Here is a 25,673-nt window from a genome sequence, read left to right on the forward strand (position 1 = left end):
GGGAATTATGCTAAAGCTGAGTTAAGACAAATAAGGATGAGAAATACAGCCTATAAATATGTTTGTACTTATTTGATAAAATATGTATTGATAGAGATGCAGCAAATGGTTTTACCATATATCAGTGGAGCTGTGATACTTTCTCAAAGCAGTGAAACCCTGGAGCTGCTCAGTGGCCAAGAAATGATCACTGTAGCTCGTACAGTGAGTGTGACCTCACAACAAGCTGTATGGATGGAAAATGCAAATATGTGCCTTCTTCTTTTTGTTCTCTGCAGAAGGTAAAACAAAACATAAATGGCTCCAGGCTGCAATGACTCATTTGTACTATTGGAGACCAAACAAACAAGCTTGGTTCGTGCGAGACTTCTTTTTGTTCTCTGCAGAAGGTAAAACAAAACATAAATGGCTCCAGGCTGCAATGACTCATTTGTACTATTGGAGACCAAACAAACAAGCTTGGTTCGTGCTGCGTCTACATGGCGAGAGCATGTTTTTACAGAGTGAAGTCCAGCCTTGGATCAAAGCCCGGCCACATACGCCCTGACAGTCGGCTGTCTCTGCATCTGAATCCCTGTCACCTCTAATCCCTGTGGGATTCGTGCTCGGGTGACTGCTCACTGTGAAAACAAAGTACTGGAGAGGCAGATCGCAGTGAGAGTGATGTGCAATATGTACATCAGTGTTCCAGGCCTGAAGCGTGTGTGCAACATGTTAGGATTTATTACTCTGAAGTGTGTCATAAGCCACTGGAAGCCAGTGTCTTTAAAAGGTGAATGACTCTTAGAGTCTGCACTTGTTTGTACTGTACCTCATCCTAATTTATGGATATATTACTGCAAGCTGAAAAAAGCATAGCGATACTTTTTATACCAGGCAAGTAGAGTAATTCTTCGCACAACAGCCGAGTTATTTCCAACGTAAACCGTTTTCAGTCAGGGCTAACTCTTCATCCATTTTGTGCAGTGGTGTTCATTGGTGGCAGTGGGCTGTACAAGAGGAATCCTCCCCAGGGAAACATCCTGTTGCAAGTCTGCAACTGCATTGGAGTGAGTCCTGTCCCAGTTGTCCCCGGCCCTGTCAGATGGTTTATTAAGATGCAGACATATTGATTTTGTGCTATTGACTCTCATGAATCATTTTGTAGTATAATAAGCAGAAATATTTTACGCATTGCTTCACATTTTTGTTTTGTTCCTGCTTCAACTTTTGTTTTGTAGTTTGCCATTAAAAACCGCTGGAAGAACTCGAAGCAGGAGCCTCAGAGGAAGCACTGGTTGGACTGGGCTGACGAGAAATACTCGGTAGAAAAGACACAATGATTTGAATTTGTCCACCACTCTTTTCTGAAGATCACATTCAGAAGAGTCAGAAGAGCATTTGTCCCTCGACTGCAGCAATAATCTATCTAATCTATCCAGTCTATGTGTTTGTGTACCAACAGAAGCGTCTGATCCAGGAAATTAAGATGGTTCTGCGAGTCCTAGTGCTTTACATCCCACTGCCGATGTTCTGGGCTCTGTTCGATCAGCAGGTATGTGAAGACAAAAGACTTACTGTAAGATCTTTCACAACAAGAGCTCCTCTCTTTATGTCCCAGCTCCATAATTCATGCACCACGTGCTAAAGTAAACGTCAAAAGATGGTCTATTGGTGGCAAATGTTGGTCAGTGTTTTTGGCTTGGGCTGATATAGTACGTCTCAACAACTCTTACATGGATTGATATTTGGTTCAGATGTTCCTGATATAGTACGTCTCAACAACTCTTATATGGATTGATATTTGGTTCAGATGCTCCTCAGGATGATTAACTTCATCCATCATCAAGTCATTTTTTTCCTAATACTATGGTGATCACATACCTACCACACTGATGGCATCACCATTAGTGTCATTCCACGGGTATGACATTCCAGTCTTTCAGCTTTATGCTAAGCTAACCTAACCAGCTGCTGGCTGACATTAAAATGTCTGTTCAGCTGAAGGTAAATAGGCATATTTAGCTAAATGGTGATTTAGTCTTTGAAAAAATGGAGGCCTTAAAGCAGAGTTTCAGCGACGGCTTAGAATGAGCGGATGAAGGCAGCATTGTTGATTCTTAAATCTTTTAAATCGTAGTATCACATTCAGTTATTGGTGACTGTCCACACACAGTCAGCCAGTCAGTCACAAAGCCTATAACTACATGTTGTCTCCTCTGACCACAACCATGTGATTATGGAAAGCCTCGAAACCGTGCCAAACGCTCCTGAATTTGACTCCTCCTGAACTCTTTTCTCGTTTCCTTGGAAGGCTGATTAGCCCTGTACCATTTCTGCTTTGTTATCCCCTCCAGGAAAACAAACAGAGGTCTGCTGTGGTTGAAGATTTGCGCAGCTAAGCTTGTTACAGTGAAGCTTTTGCCTTAAAATGGTTTAACAACAGTCAGTGTTTTTCCTTGTTGCAGGGTTCACGCTGGACACTTCAGGCCACGAGGATGAACTTGGCTTTTGTAAGTTTTCTTACATAAAGTAACAACAGTGTCAAAACTTCAAAACACTGATAACACATTTTATTGTGCACTTTGACATCAGAGGGTGGCTTGTGAAATCCATCTGGTTACACACACTGTTCTCTCTATGGGATGTTACTGTTTGTCATTTTATTTCAGTAAATGTCATTGTTCGTGCTCTTGATAAATCATGCACGCCTCAGGTTTATGTGTATGAAGTTAGTCCTGTCCAGCTGAAATCATCTTGTTTTGTTACAGGGGAATACATTCACTATTAAGCCTGACCAAATGCAGGTACGTGCACGTCCTTCAGCCCTTTGTGGGATCTATTCTGTGTGTTCGTCATAAGCCATCATTTCAGACACACTGTCCCAGTACAGGAATTTTAGGAATGAGGTGGATTTAACCAGTTCCAAACCGGTGAAACTAACCTCAGTGTCACTAAAACATAGAACCTTTAAAAACAGATGTTTACAGTCTGTTTTTGTTCTCTAACTGGGCAAAGTGTAGTACAAGTGTGAGGTGTGCAGACATTTATTCCTCAGAGTGCTTAGAAAAAAAGATTGATTCATACATTATAAAATAATTAAGATGTATAACTGTAAATCTTCAGTTCCGTGAAATCTGAAAACCCAGTGATAGGGTGGTTTTTATATAATATCACCTCTGTTTCCAAGGTAAAGAATGAACTTTGAACGTCATCATGAAGCTTTAACTGGAATTATAGCATAGCTGTCCGACAAGAGGGAGAACTGGGTTTCAAGGGGTTCATTCATTTAAAATCTGATGTCCTGGGCTACAGGGTAAAAAAAAACTGAACCAGTTAATGAAATGTAGGTTAAAATTCAAGAATGGATGTCATGTGAATCAAAACCTAACCGAGCTGTGTCTGTTGATCAGCGTGCTTCAGACACAAGATTGGATGTCACATTGTGATTTCTGCACTCATTTACAAGATTCCCTTCTTGTGTGTGGGTGTAAAAGATGGTTATGATGGTAAAGGTTGACTTTTATGTGGTCGTTAAATCCAATTCAGGCCTTTTATACAGTCCAAACAGCATGTGACTGGATAAACATTAAGTAATGACGACACATTTGGACCATAAAGACTAAATGTTTGCCTTGACTGGAAGGGTAGGGTCCATGTCGACCTAAATTAGAGGACTGCTATATGTAAACAAGGGTCATGTATTGTTCAGCTCTATCTACAGTATTTTAGAGTACAGCACAATAATATACTGCTGTCCAAATACTGGGAAAATTGATTTAGATGAGATGAGAAACTTGCCATCCAACCAGAAACGTAGTTTTAATGTTCAGGATACAACTGATGTTCATTTCCAATGAAAACACACCAGTGTATCGTCAGTATAGCTGCTTATCTCAGCCACCTTGTTGTTTTATTACTGGTGATACTGAATTAGAATTTGTTTTAATGTCTTTGTTTTTGTGTAACTCCAGATTTTATGGTTTTATGAGTTGTAATCAACTTTTATATTCACATAAAGGTGAGTTTCTCTTCCTGTTGTCTAGATGCTGAATCCTCTGCTCATTCTTGTCTTTGTGCCCATCTTTGACTTCATTGTATACCCACTCATTGGCCTCTGCAGAATCAACATGAAGTGAGTAGTAGCCTGTTGTTTTGGACATCTTTATTGCAGACACAAGCATTTAAAAAGCCTCTTAATCTGGGAAGATGAGTCATGTGACCTTACATTATACCCCAGTATAAAGAGCAAACACATGAGGACACATGCACGATTTACAGATGTAAATATGAGGAGTGGGACTCATTGTCTATTGTAGAATAAATGATCAAATTTCAGTATTTATTTCTTAGGAAAGGGGAACAAAAAGTACTTTCAGGTGTAAAAATGTGGTTTAGGTGGTTTAATGCCCAAATAGCACAAAGCTTTGTTATCTGATGTATTTTTTAAAGAAAATAACTGAGGTGATAAAGGACATGAACAGACAGTATTGTGTGGAAACAAGTGATGAGGCTGTTTCTCAACAGTCAGATCAGCAGGGGCATCGATATGGAAATGTATATGTGCAATGACTTGTTGTCTGTCAGTGACACCCTGTGTGTCTTCAGGCCCCTAAGGAAAATGGCCACAGGGATGGTTTTTGCAGCACTGGCCTTTGGAGCAGCCACACTGGTGGAGGTGAACGTTGTGGTGCGTATGAGCAGCAATCACGGCTCTTTCCTCTTGATACACTTGCCAAAACCCTTGTGGCCATGCACTTTCAGCCAGAGAACTGAAAATGCATGTACACAGATGCATCCATCCATCTGTTTGTGAGGGGCTGGAGATTATGCCAGCTGACATTGGGCCAGAGGCAGGGTACACCCTGGACAGGCCGTCAGTCTATCTGACACAAAGAGACAGACAACCACACACACCCATGCTCACCCCAGGTAATTTGGAGTCACATGGACTCTTTACATGGAGTCACATGGAAATCTTTACATTTTTTTAAATGCAGCATTTCGGTCCTGGAAGAAAACAACACTGACCAAATGTCCTGAAAACACTGAGCCGGCTTTACAGTTAGGTTGTTGTGTAAATTGTCACAAGCCCCTCAATTTATTTTTGTCCAGGGTCTCATAGCACCCAGTAGCTGAAATTAGAACTGTTTTTATGGGGTAAAGTGAAACCACATGGGAAGCTTCCCGTTATGTTTTGTACTGTGATCTGGGTTGGGATGTCGGTCCCCACCTTTGATCCAGACCAAAACATTTCAACAGCTATTAGACTGATTGTTTGGGCATTTTTAGACATTTATGCCCATTTAGGATGATCCTAATGACGTTTGTGATTGTTTAAGTCGTCCTGTTGTGATATTTGTTTGGCATTCATAGTCCCCAGAGAAAGAAGTGTAAAACCTTGGCGCCATCATCAGGTCAACATTTGCCCAGTACTTGGATGAAATATTTTTTTCTGGTGAAAGCTTCTGGCCCAGTAAAAGCTGCGGTCCTTGGATTGAGTTGGTCCTATATGCTTTTACATCCAGGCTCAGTCTGGTTGTTGCCCTTGTTGACATTTGAGATATTTATTACAATCAATATTTAAGAAAGAATATTCAAGAAAAGCAATACAGAGCTCTGGATTCCGTCTCTTTCTGAAGCCCTACCACACAGAAGTATAGTGCATAGCTGCTGCAGGAAGCCGGAACCACGAGTTTCCTCTGCATAGAGAATTTATAATACAGTCATGCAAATGATCTGACGTCATCCGCGTTGTCCTTCATCCTCGTTCCTTGGTTGGTTTCTTGACCTCGTTCTGACCCCTCATTTGGTAATCTTGTCGCCAGGCAGATTTTGATCTGTGACATTCTCAGTACCACACATCCTGACCTTTCAATAGACAGTTTTAGAGGAAGCACCTTGAGCGTTGCTATGCAACCGCGGTCTACTTCCTGTTCTGTGTGGTTTCCTGTCTACTCTTACAGCCTTACACATGTCTCCTATATTCTTAAAGACAAGTGAACTGGTTAAAGCAAAAGTAGATCATAAAGCATATGATACTAAAGTAAACTTGTAGATATATTTGCTAATGCAGATTATAATGTCAATCCTAGAATTTCATATAATGTTGATAATCTGAAGCCGAGACAATCAGACCTTACATCCACACACTATTCTCGTGCAGACAGTTTAGTCATCTCAGTATGTATCTGCACGACTTCCAGCTGTTCTGAGTCTCTCTGCACCTCCTTCCAGCATTTCATGTCCACAGGTCAAATCTTTACAAAGGTCACACAGATTAAACAAGTATTTGAACAGTTTTGCAAATACATAACATAGCACTATATCATTTTATGAAGAATTTCTTTCTACACCCTCCAGTGTTGTCTGACAACCAGCAAGTTATATGTGTGCACCAGCTGTGGAAGTAGCATCAGACAGTCATGCTATATGTGGACTGGACTCAGGCTGAGGAACCTGGTGTACATTGAGCCAGAAGTAACAAATATATTCACCAGAATAATTTTTCTAATGTCATTCTCATTGGTCACAGCTTTACTCTGTGTTCACTAATATTTAGTAAATGATAGCATGTTAACAACATGCTAATATCACACTGTTAGCATGCTGATGTTAGCATATATGTCATGGCACCGTTGTGGCTACATACAGCCTCGGAGAGCTGCCTGTAGAGTGTTAACCCTGATGAGTCACTATGAAAACGTTGTATAATCATCCTGGCCAAATCTGTGCATATTTCTATCTCTAAATATATTTATTTATGAGCAGTAAATGTGCAGCTTTGCCTATTGTTTCTGAAAACAAAATGTTGTTTTCCAACTCTGGCCATTAAACTGTAAATAAAAATGAACATGGAAACTAGTGTTAAAGCTACGCTTTAAAAATCCTACTGTATCTAAAGAGTCACATGATATTGTCTTGAATGCACTGTATTCTCTGATATTTATCAGAATGCTGCTCTGGTTTCCTTCTCCATCTGCTAGAAAACAGTGGTGGATCCCCCACCTGCAGGGAAATGTCTCCTGCAGGTTTTCAACCTGGCAGAAGGTGACGTCAGCATGAAGACTCCCGACCTGTTTCCTGAGCCAATCCACTACCTTCAGGTAACCAGACAGAGGAATGAAAATGCTTTTATACTATTCAGTGTGGCTGCAGGACAGTACAAAGACCACAGTGACCCTATTATTCTGAAATGCATATGTATATATTGTTTTGTTTTGTTTTGTTTTGCCTGTTTTTGCATTTGAAACAACTGTAGACCCTAAGTTTGGAGGTCTGAATGCACATGAAAATGTGTTTGCTATGTGAGAGCGTTGCCACCTGCACGGTTCATCATCCTCTTTACACACTAATATCTCAGTTTAACCAGGAAGTTCCTCACTGAGATAAATAGTTTATTTTGCAGGAGTGTGTCCTTGTTGAGACAGCAGCAGCATATACAGCTGCACAATACATAATGTTATATACAGTATAATAGAGAGAATAAACAGACTGAATAAGATCAAAAAGATCATGTAAAACTGTAAGCATTCAGTTTACCATTACACACAAAAGCCTGAGGGTATGGTTGTATACTGTTGGCTCATACTGTAATAAAGGCACACTTTATTTGTTTTGGTTGTTTTCCAAAGCATTGGTGACTTTTAAAGCTCATTTTGTCTGTTTGAACAGTTTTATTTTGCAGTGTAATGAACCCACTAAGCTAAATTAACTTGAACTTGCACTTTTTCAGCTTCTTTCTCTATTCCAGCAACTTCACTGGAGGATTTATATCGTATACTATGAGGCTGATAGATGTGTTTTCTAAGCAGTACTAATAAATGAATCTTAAAAAACTAAGGTAGAAACTCAACAGACAAAGGAATGTCTGTCTTCCACTGCCTGATGAGGTTTTTCAAACAGTGAAGAGTTTGTAAAGAACCTGAATATTAACCCTGTGGTCCCTCTGTGTCAGGACCCTCCTGAATACAAGACACTTCCCCTGGAGAACTCCAGCATGGAGCTGAAGATTGAAGTTCTGTTCAAAGGAAACACCTCCCAGTGTAACCAGATGTTTGAACAACAAAAGGCTTACAGTCTCTTCTTATACTCCAGCACTAGTGGGATCCAGTGCAAACTTGTGAGTGTTTTCAAAAGTGTTAAATATTCTTGACAAAATAAGAAGTTAAAATGTTGAAAAGATTTTTGGGTTTTATTTAAAACTCAAGAAACCAATTAATCTTGTTCATCAGCTTGACTTGATGGTCGTCTTGGCATTTACTTCAAGTGCTGAGCAAACGTACAACTGTAAAGTTAAAATGTTCTATTACAGCACTGAAAGAACAGCACAAATAAGTGAAATATAGAAGTTCATGATACTGACAGGCTCTGCTTGACAGGTGGAAGACTTCATAAAGAAAAATGAAAATGGAGATCCACTTCTGAGGTAAAAGACGTTTCATTTTTATCCCTACAGTGTAAAACATTGTACACTCGGCCTCAAAGTAAGAATTTCTCTTCAGTTTAAAAAAATGTAGGTCAAATTAATCAACTTGATTAATCAGATAAGTTTGATCATGATTTCTGATTCACATTTAACAGATTTGTTAACACAGACGTGGAGGCAGTAAACCTTACTGTTGGAAGAGAGACTTTCCAAGTGGACTCCAATTATAGCATTTCTTTTACCAGTACATCTGTACAATAAAAGTGTACAAACGTTCGGTGTTATTACGTTGCTGCTGCTGCTATTCAAGAAGCCGTGACATATGTCAAAGGTTCATGGAAAATTTAGTTCCTTATCATAGAAATTATAGAGCTGTTTTATCTGTACGTTTGGTTCGATCCCATTGGTCTTGTAGCTCTGAGTTTTGGCAGCTGTAGCACAAAAGCTCCTAAAACTCACTGATTGTACATCATCAAACAACAAAGTTAGATATTTTCTGTAGGAATTGGTGGAGACCAAAATGTATTCATCAGGTGGACACAAACACAGCTCTAAATAAATGTAGAAATAGAAAACCATTGGCTAACAAGTTTATCATATCATCTTAAAACATATTTTAGGCTTAAATAAAGAAAGATATTACGTTGTTTTTATTTTTAATTGACATTCCATGATGAGTTTCATGACATGCTGTTAAGTAAAATCACTTCTGAAACAGAATCTGGAAGTTCTGGGTTCACTTTGGCTCTGTATTGAAAGATCATTGTCATTTGACTAATGCTCATGCAGAAATTGAAGCTTTTACTTCCAGAAGCACAGAATAACTCCACCTTTCAGCTCTTCGATGAAATAACTGATTTCATGTGTGATGTGACTTTTTAACTCGACTCGTATGTAGTTCATCATTTAGGCTTAAATAAAGAAAGATATTACATTGTTTTTAACCATGCTACAGTATGTGGTTTACTTCCTGCTTCTGGGTTCTGTAGATACCCAGATGTTGCCTGCTGCTCACAGCTGGATAAGTGCTCTACACTTGACCTGGGCCTGCTGGACTTTGGAGCTTCCTACACTGTCATACTAACTGAGGTCAGGATGCCAGCCGCACAAATAACACTTACACAAAGATTTGAAAAGTTATCTATACTCATGACGTCATCACCCTCGGCTTTGTCAGAAAGCGGGTCAAACTGTGGCTCACAAGATGGAGGATGTGAAAGCCAACAACGTGCACATTGCCTGGCAGGTCCCCCAGTACGTGCTCATAACTGCTGGAGAGGTCATGTTCTCCATTACAGGCTTGGAGTTCTCCTACTCACAGGTTTGTCATCACACTCACTACCTCAAAATGGGGCGAAGATTTGTAGTTTTTAGACGTCAAAGGAGCAGATGGGAGGAGGTGGTCGTAGACAGATTGTAAGATTCAGTTTGTGACCATAGGTTTACTGTCCTGAATCTGTGCTAGGCAAGGCTGTTGGAAACACACAGTAAATTCAAAATGCCCATAGTAGTTTATCAGATCAAGTTTACCTTTCCACTGTTAATCTGCATAATGTAAACTATACACATTAACATTCTCCCCAAATTATGGCTGAATGCATGTGTTTGGATCATGGTGAGCATCCAAATGGGCAGTGAAGAACATTGTGGTGCTGGAGTAGTCTGACAGGTTTCTATGGGCATTTTGAAGTTTATTTCTCTCACTATGAAACTTGGGAATTCCACCCCCAACAGTCTTTAAAAAAGAGAAATACTCATGGAAGCCTTAAAGATTTGTGTGACCCCAGGTTGCTTGTTGTCACCAGTCTGTACTAACAAAGGATCTTTGTTCCCCTCAGGCCCCAGCCAATATGAAGTCAGTGCTGCAGGCCGGCTGGCTGCTCACTGTCGCATTTGGGAATGTGATAGTGCTGATTGTGGCAGAGGGGGCGGGACTGGAGCAGGTACGACTTCACACAACGTTCAAGGAGACATTAAAACCCCTTACAACATATAAGGAAGGAGGGGATACAATACATACCTCCACATCACACTGTAAATACATAGTTTGTGTAAGAGTAAACTTTTAAAAGTGTCAGTTCCCCCAAATTACAAAAAGATCAGTTTCTTGCTTCTTTGTATTAGTATGCAGCAGTGCAAATAGTGGTTTTCATCTATCAGAGTTCCACTATCTTTTTCACCTGTATTTGAATTCATATTTTTCAAATCTCAAAGACAAATATCTGCCCATCTATTTACCACTACAGGTAAGTGAGAAGTATGTTGTTTTTTTGTAATTTGGGTAAATCAGCCTTCTAAGAAAACTTTTTAAATCTCTATTTATAATCATATCAATTCTACATAACCTCATTTTTATTACTCTTTAAAAAAAACATCTGCAACTGAACCCATTTATCATAAAATGCTACAAGCATTTAAACTTGCAGCAAACATCCAAGAGTAAACTGAATCTTTCTCAACCCGGTAGAGTTTATACACAGTTTATAATTGTTCCTATTTGTTGTCATAGTGGAAAGAGTTCTTGCTGTTTGCCGGCCTGCTGTTGGGCGTCTTCATCATCTTCTCTATCATGGCCTACTTCTACACTTATGTTGACCCTGATCAGCTGGACAAGCTCTATCTGGAGGAATCAGTCAGGGAGGAAGATGATGATAAGATGAAGAAAAAAACGAATGACATATACATGAATGAAAAAAGGAAGAACACCAGAATGTAACCGTACACATGTCGTCGTCTTTGCTGTAGCTGATTCGATCTGGCTACACAAGGTGAAGTATTGGACAGTCAGCGATTCGACTATATATTCTTTTGTTTGTTATAGTAAAAATGAAGCACTAAGATGTGATGTCTGGACTTTTCTTGAGGGTTAGAAGTCCATTGGTTTGTGCCATCACATAATATCTGAAGCCTTTGACACTCCAGTCACATACAAAAAGCACAGGAATTAATTTTCTGATTGAGATTGAACGCTTAAAATAATGCGTCAAAGATGCAAAATGTGATTTTTTTTTTCCCTCCACGATCAACAGTGCTATTAATATGCTGTGCATATCTGTTGCATATTAACAGTCAATATATTTTTTTATGATGCCAAATAATAATCAGAACTGTCTTTGACAGAACAAGTTGGAAAAATGTTTCTGTTGTGTGCCTTCAACGATACTAGGACAGCAGTTGCTGGTGGTTTTTCATGTTTCCACAGCATGTTTCTCTTACGAGTTTCTCTAAAATGCACTTGTATGTTAATGTTAAATGCATCACAGTGAAAAATTGTAGCCTAATTTTTGGGAGTGACAGCTGCAAGTGGAGATTGTTATGAAAAGTCCACTTGCTGCTGGTAGCAACCTTTCCATACAAGAATGAGCCAAATTCTTATTTGTTTCTCAGAATGCTGTTATTGTCTGACTTCTGATCCAGTTTCCTGAAAACAAAGCTAGTTCCTTCGAAACGTTTGACATGATAGCGCTGCTGATCACATGGACCAGTTCCTACTTGGAGCTGAACAACATACAGTTCGCTGTGAGGGATCAACTTTCACAGTCCCTGCAAAATCAGGCAGGTAGGAAATAAAAAAGTATAGTACTTTATACTTTTTCACAGATGATATTTTGAGACATCACAGTAGGAATAGCACATGTGTAAATAATAATTCATGAAAGCTCAGTCATGTTTCACTGCTCCAGTTTCAAGGTCCTTGTATTGTTCCTTCCTGGCTCACCAGGTAAATCCCAGTTCCCTTAATTGCATCCACATTTCCCTCACTTGGATCTTTTCATTGTTTCTTAATCCCACCCATGTAAGATACAAGGAAAAAATGTGACAGTGGAATCAAGGAAATGTGTTCACAGAGACGTCCTTCATCTGAAGCATCCAGTCATTAAGTTATTCCTGATCAAGAGGCGTGTCAGTCTATAAATGACTTTGGCATGTTGCAGTGGATGTTCTCTTGTATCCTTACTCAGCATTTCCTTCAAGATGGTGAGCAAGGATCGAGGAAAGATAAAGTACAGGAACTGGGATTGACCCGTGTCATGACTGTTAACGTTATTAGTAAACCTGTGCTTTTCTTACTGTGACAAGATGTTTCCTGTGGAAAAAGCTCTATTGAAGTATTTTATTGTTGTTCATGTCCTAGAACAAGCCAAACCTACTGTACGGTCCTTTAATGTCAAACAATACTTGATGAAAACTTTGTATTCAGGGAAAAGTGTAGATTATGTTGGTTCCTATTACAATCTGTAAAGGGACAGTTGTGATGCTAAAATGTTTTTGTGCTGCTGGAAATTTAAATGATTAAAATGTGCATTATCATATTTTTCATTTTCCATGACTATAACAAATTTGTGTCACAATACATTGTGTTATGTAGAATCAGTGACTATGTTCATTTTCAGAATGATTACTTTTATTCTACTCATCCTTCCATTGTCCTTTGAGATGTGACGGTGGCAGCAGACTAATCGAACACTCTTTTTATTCACCGCTCTGTACACAGCGCTCATCAGTCATCAAATCATTACGATCAGCCCTCTGTGCCTGTTCAATGACAATTCCTATTGATAAATGACAGACGAGCATTATGCAGAAAAGAAATGCACACATCCCAGGAATGTTACCAAACACTGTTGGGCTTATTAGCATCCTAGATTGATTTCAGTGGTCATTTTTCTTATTCTGGAAGAACCAAACTGGATTAGCATGTGCAGGACAACACAAGGACATGTTGGAGCCACTCGATGGGATTGCTCATTGCATTATGATTAGTTTTGGCTGTGACTTCTCACATCTGGGGTCAATCTCAGGAGGACCTTAACAAATGAAAGGAGAAAGAAAAGTAGGGTGAAACTCTGCATTAATCTTTATCTTTCCTCTCTTACTGACACCAAAGCATTACCATTAACTTGGATAGATCGCTGTCACTGCAAACTCCAGTGAGACATCAAGAGGAAAAAAGCTTGGGCAGCTTCATCCAGATACTTTTATGATCAAGACCTAGAAATCACTCCTGAAACTAGGGCATTACAAGGCCAGGGAAGAGCTCATCTTCCTCATACTCTTATTACATGTTTACAGTTGGTGAATATTAAAGCTACAGTGGTGCAGAGGTCCTGTGACCTTCTGTGTGCCTTTCCAGTAAAAGCTCAGTGACATGGCTGATGATATCAGGATGCACCAGGCAGTCTAACAGGTCATTAGTGCTTATTATTACATGTCTTGACTCCTCATAATCCTCTAAAGAGTTCTCTGACATCTCATCAGTACAGTCAGATGTTCTACTTTGAGTTAAACCAGGGCTACACTCATGTTTTCCCTGGTGGAGTCTGACAGCAGATGTAGGCTCAGTTCTCAAAGCTGCACCTGAGCTGACAGAACAATGCTCAGCAGATTTGCCTGCACTGCTCCTGGAAGATTTAACTTCCAGATCTTTAGGGGTCACCCCCCTCTTTTCTGGTAAGTCCTCTTGCTGACAGCACACAGGGATGAGATGTGGCCCAAAGGGAATATTGAAGGGTGCAGAATCCTTCATCGAGTCATCGTTTTTCTTGACTTGTCCTCTGGAGTCCCGCTTGACTGGACCACTCGCTCTCAGCTCCTGGTTCAGTTTGCTGTGGCAGAGGTCCTTCTGTCTTTGGGCACAAGCCCTAAGTGCCAGGTTCACATACTGCATGTTCTCTTTATGGGATGCTACTCCTTCCTGCAGAAACAACACAGACATTCCTTAAGCTGCAGTTTCCAACTAAGTATCTGCCTATAGCCACATTTCAATACATTTCTGGGGGAGGACATGTAAAAGGGCTGCTAACTTAACATGATGATAATGTTTCAAGTATAAGGCACCGTTTCATTCTGAGGCTGAATCCTGAAGCCTCATTACAACTGGTGGTTGCTTTTTCTACCGTGTCTGTAATAATGTGTGAAACCCTATAAATTCTACAATTCTATACAATTTTCTTAGTTTTACGTCTAATAACTCCAGTATAACACAATTATGTGACCGCTGTCTAGACTGAAGTGCAGTCCCTCTTCTTGATTTGCAGCATCCAGGTGCATTAGCTTCTCCCTAACATACGTGGTTCTGTGCAGCAGTTCATGGTGACTACACAGTAACTGACCTCCTGTAGGTAGGATAAATATACACAGAAGCTGTCTGACAGTGGAAGGTGTGGGATGTACAGTGGTTAGTAATCTGTCTCAGACAGGCTCATAGAGGTCTGTATTCTGTCAGGGTCAAGCACAGATGTCAGTTACATTTCACACCACTGATGTTGCACAATGACAGAGGACAGGAAAGGCCAAATATAGGTAGGGACAAGTAAAACAAAAACTTGAACAAATAAACTGATTGCTAGTTTCTTAAGTTAATTCTTGCTCTGATTTATCTATGTAATTTTGCAAAACAAAACAGAACACAGTTCTACTGCAAGCTGGTGAACAATACATCATCCCACAAACCACATCCCCCTGTTCATCTTTAACGAAGAAGTGTTCTTGTGGTAGCTCAGAGGATGGTACCCACCCACAGTGTACCTGCTATACACAAACAAGAAGCAGCAGTAAGAAATAAGAGAGCTGTTAATTTGAGGGAGTTATTAACAGCGGTGAGAATTAATTTGCTACCTCAGTGGGGTTGAGCCAGTTGTCAGTGCTGTCATCACTCTGAGCACTTTTAATAGCACAGACGACAGCCTTGGTCACAGCTTCACTAACTCTTGCAAAGTCATCTTCTCCCTGTGCAGGTACAGAAAGCCAAACGTAGCAAGAATGAGTACTGCATATTAAGGTAAGTGCAGTTTGACAAAGACAGTCTTGTGTAACGCTGCAGGCACAGTCTGTTGCGTCGGTGACCTTGCACAGAGAGCTGCTCTTTGAATAAACATTTGTCTGGCAGCAGGGAGCTTTTCTCATGCGGTACACACTCCTTGTTGTGCACAAACACTCATCACAATGACAGGGAATCTTTTACTGCCAGGCCAGTTCATTACTCAAAGCCGAGAGGGGCCCTCATCTGGGAACAATCAACCCCAATCGACCAGAGCAGGGCCTCTCCAGGGTAAAGAGGAGGACAGCTAACGTATCTCATGTTTGTCTGAAAATCATAGAGCATATTATCATTACCTGAGGTTATGAGTTCAGGATGGGCAGGGTTGCTTACCAACTCAATCCAGGAGTTGATGCTGACAGTGATGGGATCCACGGATTCCACATAGTGCCACCAGTGTCTAGGGACATAAAGCACCTGAGCAGAGAAGATAAAACGTTCACTGACATCACCCACTCCCTTTGCTTCACTAGATGGCAGCATACAGCTTTTCACCCACAGATTGTTAGTGGTTCACCAATTCATAAAGTGACTCTATTAAATGGGTGACCCTTATTGATTCCCTGCATCCTCAGCAGTCCTGATTCATTTGTGGTCTGTTGCCTGACAAAGCAAGAGGAATGATCTGTCCTCTGATATGATTTGCAGAGGTAGAGCCATCTTATAGATGATTGCTTTAGAAAACCAAAACTATCCATTCTGCATCAAAAGACCATGTATTTCCAAATGTATGGAGAAAAGCATAAAAGGCCCAATGTCATTAACTGGAAGATGTCAAAGTCAGAGCTTTAGAGATTGTGAGTGACCCCTGGAAACTCAGGGAGGCCAGGCTGTAACCAAGACAGGGTTCATGTTCTGCCTCCCATATACTACCTACTACTACTTGTTATTGTGTGACCAAGGGCATGTGGGAAAACTGGCCAGGACTTACTGTGTTTACATCAAAACCACAGTGATAACACTGCAGAAATAAAAGAAAAGGTAGCAACACTCTGGAACCAGATTTACCCAGAAAAAGAGAGTGATTTATATGTTTCCACTAAACAAAATAAACAAGCCTCACAGTATCAACAGTGCCCCTGACCTGCACATCACTCTGCCACCAGCCAGCGGGCTTTGGGGTGACTGATAGGAGGGTAATTAGTACGCTACAGAAGCTCCAGCACAAGCAGATAGTAAAAACAGACAGATGGCTAATTGCACTGTCACTGTTTTGACTCTTGAGGAACAAAACTATACAGCTGGAATCTAAAACTAAGCAAAGTAGCACAAATACTTCCAGAAGACTTTCCCTGTGTACTTCAGAAGTAGTAGAGGACAATGAGGGCACCATGAAAGCCACCTTCTCACTGCATGACTCCGCGATCACACCTTTACTGATTCTGAATTCACTTGCTTCTAAAACTGATTAGTCAGCTGATCTCCTGACTTTGACAAGACATCAAGAGTGATGATGCAGTCGACCTTAATGCAGCTTAAGCCTCCACATCTTTTCTTATAAGAGCTCCAGTCTGTTGAAGGTGATAAGGGTGGAACTGAGAAGGCCAGATTTGAATTGAAACACAAGTCACAGCCTCACTTTACACTTTTAATGAAGACACTACAACAAATAAATGTCACTGCTGAGTCTACTTTTACATGTCTAAGGACCAGTAAAGCTATATCTTATGGTTATTGCTTCTGTGCCACAAGCTGATCATCACAAATGTAGAACTACAGTTTGCAGTAACTCATTCTTGGTTGTTTCTAATGTTGGAAAAACACAAAACAAAGATGTGTTTGATTTGTCTTAATTCAAGGTTTGTTAAAAAATGCAAATATGTTAATGTGGCGTCAGCTTGATCTTTGATATGATACATGACTCAGGGCTCACAGTTTAATACAGGTGAAAATTGTCTGAGAACAAACTGAGATTTTGTTTCTTAAGCTGTTTTGAACTTTTACAAATTATTACATTTTTATAAAAACCTTCCTCGGGGCTGCCTGCAACTAATTGATTATTTTCATTATCAAATATATTGCCAACTATTTTCTAAGGTACTTAATTAATTGTATTTTCCTGTCAGTTGGCTAATCAATTGGTCTCCGTCATGCATTTTTGTGTTGTGTCCAGAATCCTGACCTGCCCTGGCTGCAGAGTGACGATGTGGGCGCTGGCTCTCTGAAAGGAAGGGAAGCTCCTCAGGTCTGGATGGAGCACATTCACTTGGCTGAAGACACTGGACTCCTCGTACGGGATCCTGGTTGGGTAGAGGTTAGCAGTGTCCTCTGGAGGAAACAGGTACCAGCGCTTCCTGCTCCAAAGAAACATCACAGTTTCTACAGGCACAATTTCAGACTAGCAGAGCAGCCAAAGCCTGTTATTAGGAATTAATTCAGTGTCAGTTAATGCTAATTAGGGCTAATTGGTTTGTTTTATGTCAAAACTGTAAACACAACTTTTATTGCACTCTGACAGAACACATTTTTAAAACAACTGTGATGGAGCTGATATTGACTTGGATAAATACAAAAGAGCACCAAATATAAGAATCACCAATAGAGGAAGGAAAATGTTCTTATTATAGGTTACTTCAATTAATCAAAGACATCTTATGCTGAGTTATAATATTCTCTGCTCACTGGCTCCTAGAGTTGACAATCAATACAGCAAAAATAAAATTGGGATTTTCTTTTTGGTATGACATTTAAAAAAACAAAACCTCAAACAGTCATTTTTAATAGGACGAATCAAGATTCTGACCCCTTTGTTATTCTGGGTCATGATCAGAATAACTGCAAATCAGTCAATATAAAACTATCCAGTTTTCACTAACGTGAAACTCAAATTACATCCTGAATAATTTGAGAATGGTTTAAAAACACTTGTTGCCAATATCTGTTCATCTGATCCACCGCCGTCACAAATGCCATGGTATCAATCGGTGCTGTTGTATTTTCATGGGTCAGCAGTGTCAAAGAACTGCCTCCATTTGAGCTTAATGCCAAATAAAACAGTTTGAGACCCAAATACAAGGACTGAGATAAAGCCAACAGCAGGAGATAAGATACAGAGACCTTTCCCTTTCGCTTCTTAACTCACAGTGCTCCACAGTGTGCCTCACCCCGTCTCCATTCCGCTCTGGTGAGCTCTGCGACAAATTCTCTCTCTTTCAGAGAGCAGAGGATAGATGACATTCTATGTCAGCAGTTACAGCACTCGGCACCTTTCGGGTTGCAGACGACCAAGGTGGCTAACAAGCAGAAAACTGAGGAAGTATAGCTGCGGTTGTATGATATTATGAACCTTTTTCTACTCATTTACAACTCTTCTCTATTAAATGCACAGACCCATTATCACAGGTACAACAGGAACGAGTCACTCTTTATGTTACACCTCTCAGGGAGAACATCTCTTCCTATATTCTTTTCTGTTTGCTGTGTGTGCAGACAGTGACTCTCTCTTACACTGTCCCACATTTCTGAAGCAGTATATGCTTTAGGTCTGCAGTGCAGAGCATTAAACTATTTCTTACTGCCTTGACTATTTTACCATATAACCAGTTCAAAGACTATTAGTTATGCCTTGGTTTTGATTGGTTCTGCATTCAGTTAAATCTTTTGCTCTGACTTGAGGCAATACAGTTGTAAAAGGCAGAGTTATTAGATTCAGACATGCTGGAATGTTTCAGCTGTCCTTGTTCTACTGATAAATATATAATTAAAACAACCACTGATCAGTGTTTGACAGGTGGAGCGACTTCCAGGGTATGCATGTAATCGTTACACCTCATTAAAATAACATTTAAAAACTACAGATGGACTGTTTGTACCTTTAGAATTATCAACACAAGAATCCCAAAGGTAGCTTGAAGATGTAAAAACCTGGAGGAACAAAACTATCTGTACCCTTTGTAATTAATCTGTGAAATGAGTACCACGTTTTGTTGAACTTCAAATACAGTCAAAGAAATGTAGTATGATAAACAGGAAACAGCACTTACTATTTAAACCATCCTTCTAGGATTGACTTCATGTAAACCATAAGCCAAATGTGCAATAAAGGAGCCATTCTTTAAGACTGTTTAATATTTTCTTTTCTGTTTTAGTCCCTCAACACAATAAAAGAAATGTAGATAAGAATGTTTCTTATTTATGTGGTGTTTGACACCAAATTACTGACTTATAACCTGGCTACTGTGTTGCATATAAAGCAGCAAATGCATGCTATGATCCTTACCGTCCTTGTACCTGCAGTACCAGGTTACAGCCATAAGAGTCCAGGTGGCATGGTGTATTGGCCCCCTCTGTGCCGATCCATAAAGTGCTCTCCTTTCCATCACGTCCTTCAAAACCAAACTCAGACCACTTTACATCCTGCAACACACACACACCATATTCAAATGACAATTATCAACTGATGGACACAATACTCACAACTGTGCTATAAGGTCACAGATGTACCCTAACCTCATCAGCTACTTTGACAGGGCCTACTGAAGGCGACCAATGGAGGTCTCTGTGTGGAGAAACCATGCTGCAGTACAGTTGTCGTCTTTAAATAAAAACTGGCCTGTCAATCATGTCCTGCCAAGAGCACAAAAATGTAGCATTGCAGAATGATGAAGTCATTACCATACTGTACATGCAGGCAGCTGTAAATGACAGACTGGTCAATCTAGCCGTCAGGAAGCGTTCTTTCAGCACCATTTATCCTGTAATAAGCCCATGTCTGCCTGTTTCAAAGGCATGAATGTCAGCAGGTAATAATAAAAATTTATCCCTGAGGTAAAAATGAAATGAACGTGTAGCAGTGGCTCATGAAAGGATGTGACTTTTATGTCTTTACCTAGTGGAGGACAAGAATAGCAGCCAATATGAGTTGTCATGAGCTTAACATTTTAATTGAAAGTGTCAAAACCAAAAGAAATACGTGAGGAGAATATAAATAAGTATTTTGAAAAAAAGGAGTGACTAGAAAGGAATATTTGTACTTTCATTAAACTGTTGTTGATTAGCTGAAGTTGTTACAACTACATTAGATGGTAATTGTATCTAAATAGTTTTTAAACTAAGAAAATGTCTTTAACATTTGGCATTCATAACATTTTTGACTTTGCCTGTTTAGACTACATGTGAATTTTTATATATAATGAAGGATTTCATTTGTTTTAGTTTGGTAACAAAGCGTATCTGATACTGGGAGGCCACTGGTATATAGGCCACTGGTATATGCAATATAAGCTCTCGCTTGACGCTTAAAGCTACAGTATGTAACATTTTTCAAATGTTTTTTGAAGAAATCTGCTCCAGAACTTGTCTTAATGTGGAGAGGAGCTGTCGAAGCCTCCTGTGACCCAGACTCATTGAACAGCACTGCAGAGATATGAGTGTCTGAGTGAACTTTCTCAGCAATCAGAGATTTTCAATTATTTCTGCTTGATCAGTCAGTTTTGTTGCATTCTCATTTATTGTGATTTCATAGTGACAAATATCTAAAGAGCTGGGCAGAGTGTGGTGGAGTGGAGCAAAGTGAATTGATTTGAAGTTTCATGCTAGCGCTACCTTAAGTTATATATCCACTATTTCATGGTCATGACCACATCGGTGTTGATGGCACATCTGTTGCTCTGTTAGTCTTGGCACATCAACGTCTTTGTTCTCAGACTGACTGCAGTATTAAACACAGTGAGTCACATTTGGTCAGTCATAACTTACAATGTAGACTTGCTGATAGAAAAACTAAATGATCTAAGGTCATAACTTACAATGTAGACTTGCTGACAGAAAAACTAAATGATCTAGTTTCATGCTAGCGCTACCTTAAGTTATATATCCACTATTTCATGGTCATGACCACATCGGTGTTGATGGCACATCTGTTGCTCTGTTAGTCTTGGCACATCAACGTCTTTGTTCTCAGACTGACTGCAGTATTAAACACAGTGAGTCACATTTGGTCAGTCATAACTTACAATGTAGACTTGCTGATAGAAAAACTAAATGATCTAAGAATGACTGTACTGCTTGAAAAATAATGGATCCAAGTTCTGGGTTAAGAGAGATGACTGCCAGTACCCACATACTTTTTTGTTTTGGTGCTGTTTTTTTATTTACGCTTCCTTCAGTCCAAGAATATTTTAGACAACAGTATGCTTCCAACAAAGGCCCTTTTCTGTTGCAACACAATGCCCCCCAAGGTAATGTTAATAAAGGAGTTCCAGGTTTGGTGTGAAAGAACCTAACAGAGCCCTGACACTGACCCCATCCAACACCTTTGGAACTGGGCCAACTGTGAGCCAGGCCTCATCCAATATCAGGGGCCCACCTCACCAGTGTTACTGAATGTGAGCACATCGAACTTCACAGCAGACTGTAATCCTCACGTCAACATACTCTTTGACATGTATCTCTAATATTAGAGCCTCTATGTTATCAAAAATACAACTTTCATTCATAAAGCCAGGGACTGACATATACTGCCTAAATGTTCTTCATCAAAAACCCAAGATGCAGTTTGTTGAGCTACTGATTCTGAAAACACAGTACAATTACTGTTAGGGTGAATAAAAATGGCAGCTGTGATATTCAACAATACAGCTTTGAAAGGTTATAATACTTCCATCATCAAACTAATAAGACAAAGTTGCGTGCTTCTCAAAAAAAAAAGCTTTCTAGTTATCATTCAGTCACCAGGAAGTGTAATAAAACTGACTTGATATCTTAACATTTACATAAGAATGCAGGAGGCTGATTACCTCAAACATAGAAGGCTGATCTTGAAACAGCATTGCGATGTATTTGTAGTCAGCATAGGCCCAATATTCTGAGTAGGGGTACTCAAAGAAAGGCCCTACATCTGCCCTGGACTGAGTTTGGGTCCAGTTGAGAAAGTGCACCAGCTTGGCCTCCACGTAGGAACACTGGGTTTCAAACAAAGGTGCTATGAGAGCAGGAGAAAATACAAGAAAGAAAGCGATGACTGGAACAGAAACTCATATACCAGACTCACAGCACTACACATCATCACAGATGCATGAAATTTAGTTTTACCCACTTTTATAAATCACGATTGTAGTGATTTACCCTTGTTTTTGTTTTAGTACATAAAGCATATCTATGGCTGAGTGTCTGCATTTATAATCCATCATGAGCAATGCCCTCCTGTCAGATGGTGCAGCTGAAAATTGTTATTTAGAATTCTAATTAGCTAGTTTTTATTAGTGGACATGCTCTCTGTTATTCATCACAGAAGGAGTCATTACTGCAGTTGTTTTAGAGCCACATGGAGGGCAAAACACACCAGATGCTCAAAGACACAAACTGTTTTTTTAACTTATGTGACCTTTTAAATCTGACAATTAAACAGCTTCCAATACATCATCAGATCCTGCTAACTAGTCTAATCTGTAAATTATTGCTTGTCAGAGGGTGAACTATACAGAACTGCAGGCAATTATTATGCGTTCAACTGGGTGAAATTAGAGTAGTGCCATATGAGGCTCTGTGCACTGATGTGTTCAGGAGCACAAAACAGAGAGAGCTTATTCATTTACCACATTAAAATGACTCCTAAATCAGGTTTTCAGGTGATACATTTCATTTAGATAATAATAAAAATAAATCTAAGCTTCCAAAAATATTTTGGGACACTAGAAAACAGTAAAACCTCAGATTTTACAGAACAGGTAAATGCAAGGGTGGAAGCTGTACCCAAACTCACCAAAATCTTTAGTGGTAAAGTGATTTTTCTCTGCTCTAATAAAACTTTTCTTATTATATATGTTGTACTGTAGTCCTATATGGATCTATCTTTCCAACAGGCCAAGCCTGATAGGCAGGCTGAGTGGGGAGCCTGGTTGGTCTGGTCACATAAGTCTTCATTTCATTCTACAGGTTCAACCCAGGTGATTAATTACACAGGAACAATTTCAAACCACATCTGTCTGAATGAATCTTCTGTTCATACTGTTTTTTGTCTCTTCTTTTCTCCCAAGTCTGAATCGAATGACTTTGTCTCTAAGGCAGCCAGACAGGTGCTCTGCAGTCCAGCGGAGAGCAGGCCAGCCACGGGTCATGTTCATGAAGACGGTAGGCTGTTGCAGATGATGCAGAATCCTCTGGGTCTCATCTGGGCTGAAGGGTTTAATGGAATCAGGTGCAGCCATGGCCTGCTGTACACACTGGTAGTGGGGGTTGCAACACAGAGGATGCTGCAACAGATTAGCTGGTTAACAACTGATATTTAAGTTATGGTGTCATATTATCAGTCATTCACAGAGATTATTCCAGAGCCTAATAGTTAAGATGTGCATTATCTGCTGGAGGATAAAGGTGAACAAGACTGTGTTGATGTTTATACATACTGGAAACAGCTGTATTGTTGTGTGTCCTCATTGTAATATGTGAGTAGAAGAGGAAATGGAAACTTCCTTTTTAGCGTTATATACTGCCTGTAGCATAAACAAGTATCTCATTCTGTTATACCATTCTATAAGTGTTTTAAATTCATACAGTCCCACATTTATAGTTCAAATGTCAGTCTCTACATGTCTGAATGATCAGCAGTGTAGCCAATGTGCTAAAGCTACAGTATGTAACTTAGGTAGCACCAGAATGAACCTCCCAGTCAGCCCACTCTGCTCTGCCCAGCACTCCCTCTCCCTGCTCTACTGTGGTCTGCTACACTTCGCCCCATTGCCCAGCTCTTCATATACGTTCTTATGAAATTACAAGAAATTAAAATGCAACAAAATGCACTGATGGAGCAGTAATAATTGAAAATCTCTTGACTGGTTAGAAAGGTCAGTCCTGCTCAAAACCTTTTAGAAGTTAATATCTCTGCACTGCAGTTTGCATAATTAATGACACCCCATGTGACAGATATATTGGTATTAGAATAAATATAGTAATAAGAAATTGCAGCACATAAATGTCAAACTGCATATAATAGGCAGTCCAATCATTACATCCACCAGATAACAAATTAGTTTTCCAAATGTTAAAAGTCTTGCTTTCTTGTTAAACATGTTTGATAATGTTATGTTTTTAAGCTAAATAATGAATATCGGCTTTAAAATGCATCCAGTTTCTAAATCTTAGATATCAATACTGGTATTGGCCTGTCAAATCTAGTATTGGTCGATATGTTCTACTCCCACACAGACTAAGCTTCTTTAAACCAGTTGTGTTAAGGTTACCGTTAGTCCATTTTAGTCGCTCTTTGTCGTCTATAAACAAACGCACCTTACTTAGATTTTTGTTCTTTTAGTGGTTACAGATATTTTCTCACGTGGGTTAGGGAGCGCATCTCATATTATCAAACTTTAAGCGCTAGAAACACAACACTGGATTTGTTTCAGACAACAATGAGACCATTAATCAATTTATTGACAAGTCTCATTTAATAAAGGGATATCACAGGAAAGCTAACGTTAGCTAGCTACGCGGAAATAAAAGGGTTTCTGGAAAACCAGCGAGCTCACCTTACACTACACGTGCAATAGATGTTTGGGCGGAAGCAAACAAAACTCACATGACAGTCTACGTCTGCATTTACGTCAGAAACACGTCACTGTGCATCTATTCCATTTCGGCTCTGTGGTCGCTGCACCAGCTCCACTCAAGCTAACGGAGAAGACGAGCCAAAATGGCGGACCTATGACTACAGTTTCCATGTCCCAAACGGTTTCCTGTTGGGCATGCGCAGTAGAGTGACAGAAACAGACGCTAACGGCTGTTTGTGAGGTCGACAAAAAAAATCTGTGATACGACCGTTTTCCATTGTTGTACAGCCGTTAAAACAGGAATTTCAACTGAACTATCACATCGACAGTTGCTATGGGTGCCGGTTCGAGCACCGAGGCCGAAAGAGAGCAGCTTCTCGCCCCGCGTCCAGCGGAGACAGTCAGTCCACCAGTAAACAGCAGAGTGTACCGGAGAAGATGGCTGGTTCTGACCGTGTTTTCCTTGATAGGACTCATGCAAGGAATGGTGTGGAACTTCTGGGGTCCTATCCAGAACTCGGCCGTTCACGCTTACGGCTTCACCAAGTCCGACATCGCAGTTCTGGTGCTGTGGGGCCCCGTGGGTTTTGTCCCCTGGTTGCTGTTTATGTGGTTACTGGATAAAAAAGGTGAGCTGTTCCCATCTGGTGGTCTGTGACCCAACCTAACATTGTGGTGTTTGCCACCTCTATGGCGATGTTTTCAACCTCAGGTCTTCAGTGATGACCCACTGCTCTTTCCTAATTCAGCTTAACGTTAGTTAAATCACTCTGATAAATCGCCTTCCGTCGTTGGGATTTTCTGGGACTGTCCTGAGGTGGTTCTCTTCCTATCTTAGTGATCGAACTTTTAATGTGAATATTAATAACATCATGTCTGGCGTGGCTGCTTTGTCCTGTGGAGTTCCACAAGGGTGGGTCTTGGGTCCTCTTTTGTTTTTACTATATATATATCCACTGGG

General features: G+C 40.1%; 3 protein-coding genes across 10 annotated transcripts in view; 2 read left to right on the plus strand and 1 right to left on the minus strand.

Annotated features, from left to right (window-relative positions):
- slc15a2 (solute carrier family 15 member 2) overlaps nucleotides 1-12,716 on the plus strand; it is an 18,058-nt gene extending 5,342 nt beyond the window's left edge. The window contains 15 exon segments of the mRNA XM_020624006.1: nucleotides 967-1,049; nucleotides 1,221-1,304; nucleotides 1,445-1,534; nucleotides 2,448-2,492; nucleotides 2,751-2,786; nucleotides 4,026-4,114; nucleotides 4,588-4,669; nucleotides 6,966-7,085; nucleotides 7,937-8,101; nucleotides 8,361-8,407; nucleotides 8,563-8,670; nucleotides 9,397-9,496; nucleotides 9,585-9,728; nucleotides 10,246-10,350; nucleotides 10,917-12,716. Of these exon segments, the coding sequence (XP_020479662.1) occupies nucleotides 967-1,049; nucleotides 1,221-1,304; nucleotides 1,445-1,534; nucleotides 2,448-2,492; nucleotides 2,751-2,786; nucleotides 4,026-4,114; nucleotides 4,588-4,669; nucleotides 6,966-7,085; nucleotides 7,937-8,101; nucleotides 8,361-8,407; nucleotides 8,563-8,670; nucleotides 9,397-9,496; nucleotides 9,585-9,728; nucleotides 10,246-10,350; nucleotides 10,917-11,123 (1,505 nt within the window). The 3' untranslated portion in view covers nucleotides 11,124-12,716.
- A 78-nt stretch (nucleotides 12,717-12,794) lies between these two features.
- On the minus strand, nucleotides 12,795-24,820 carry hspbap1 (hspb associated protein 1). Of its 6 annotated transcripts, XR_002276916.1 has the most exons (9): nucleotides 24,692-24,775; nucleotides 23,176-23,419; nucleotides 21,965-22,149; nucleotides 19,447-19,583; nucleotides 17,350-17,521; nucleotides 15,561-15,644; nucleotides 15,026-15,136; nucleotides 13,302-14,102; nucleotides 12,795-13,215 (listed from the first exon to the last, which is right to left on the minus strand). XR_002276916.1 is itself a non-coding variant. In XM_020624001.1 (8 exons), the coding sequence occupies exons 2-8, from the start codon at nucleotides 23,372-23,374 to the stop codon at nucleotides 13,497-13,499; spliced, it is 1,494 nt and encodes a 497-aa protein (XP_020479657.1). In that variant the 5' UTR covers nucleotides 23,375-23,419; nucleotides 24,742-24,820; the 3' UTR covers nucleotides 12,795-13,496. The 6 variants fall into 6 exon arrangements, 5 of the variants coding, with proteins under 5 accessions (XP_020479657.1, XP_020479655.1, XP_020479660.1 ...); XM_020624001.1 differs by having other exon boundaries at nucleotides 12,795-14,102; nucleotides 24,742-24,820; XM_020623999.1 differs by having other exon boundaries at nucleotides 12,795-14,102.
- Nucleotides 24,821-24,910: 90 nt separating this feature from the next.
- slc49a4 (solute carrier family 49 member 4) overlaps nucleotides 24,911-25,673 on the plus strand; it is a 42,443-nt gene continuing 41,680 nt past the window's right edge. For all 3 annotated transcript variants that reach the window (XR_002276917.1, XR_002276918.1, XM_020624005.1), the window contains exon 1: nucleotides 24,911-25,341. Coding sequence is in view for 1 of the 3 variants with exons in the window: in XM_020624005.1 (XP_020479661.1) it covers nucleotides 25,047-25,341 (295 nt within the window). In the remaining 2 variants the exon portion in view is untranslated. The remainder of the gene's footprint in view (nucleotides 25,342-25,673) is intronic.

This window comes from Monopterus albus, unplaced genomic scaffold (assembly GCF_001952655.1).
Source record: "Monopterus albus unplaced genomic scaffold, M_albus_1.0 scaffold318.1, whole genome shotgun sequence".
NCBI lineage: Eukaryota > Metazoa > Chordata > Actinopteri > Synbranchiformes > Synbranchidae > Monopterus > Monopterus albus.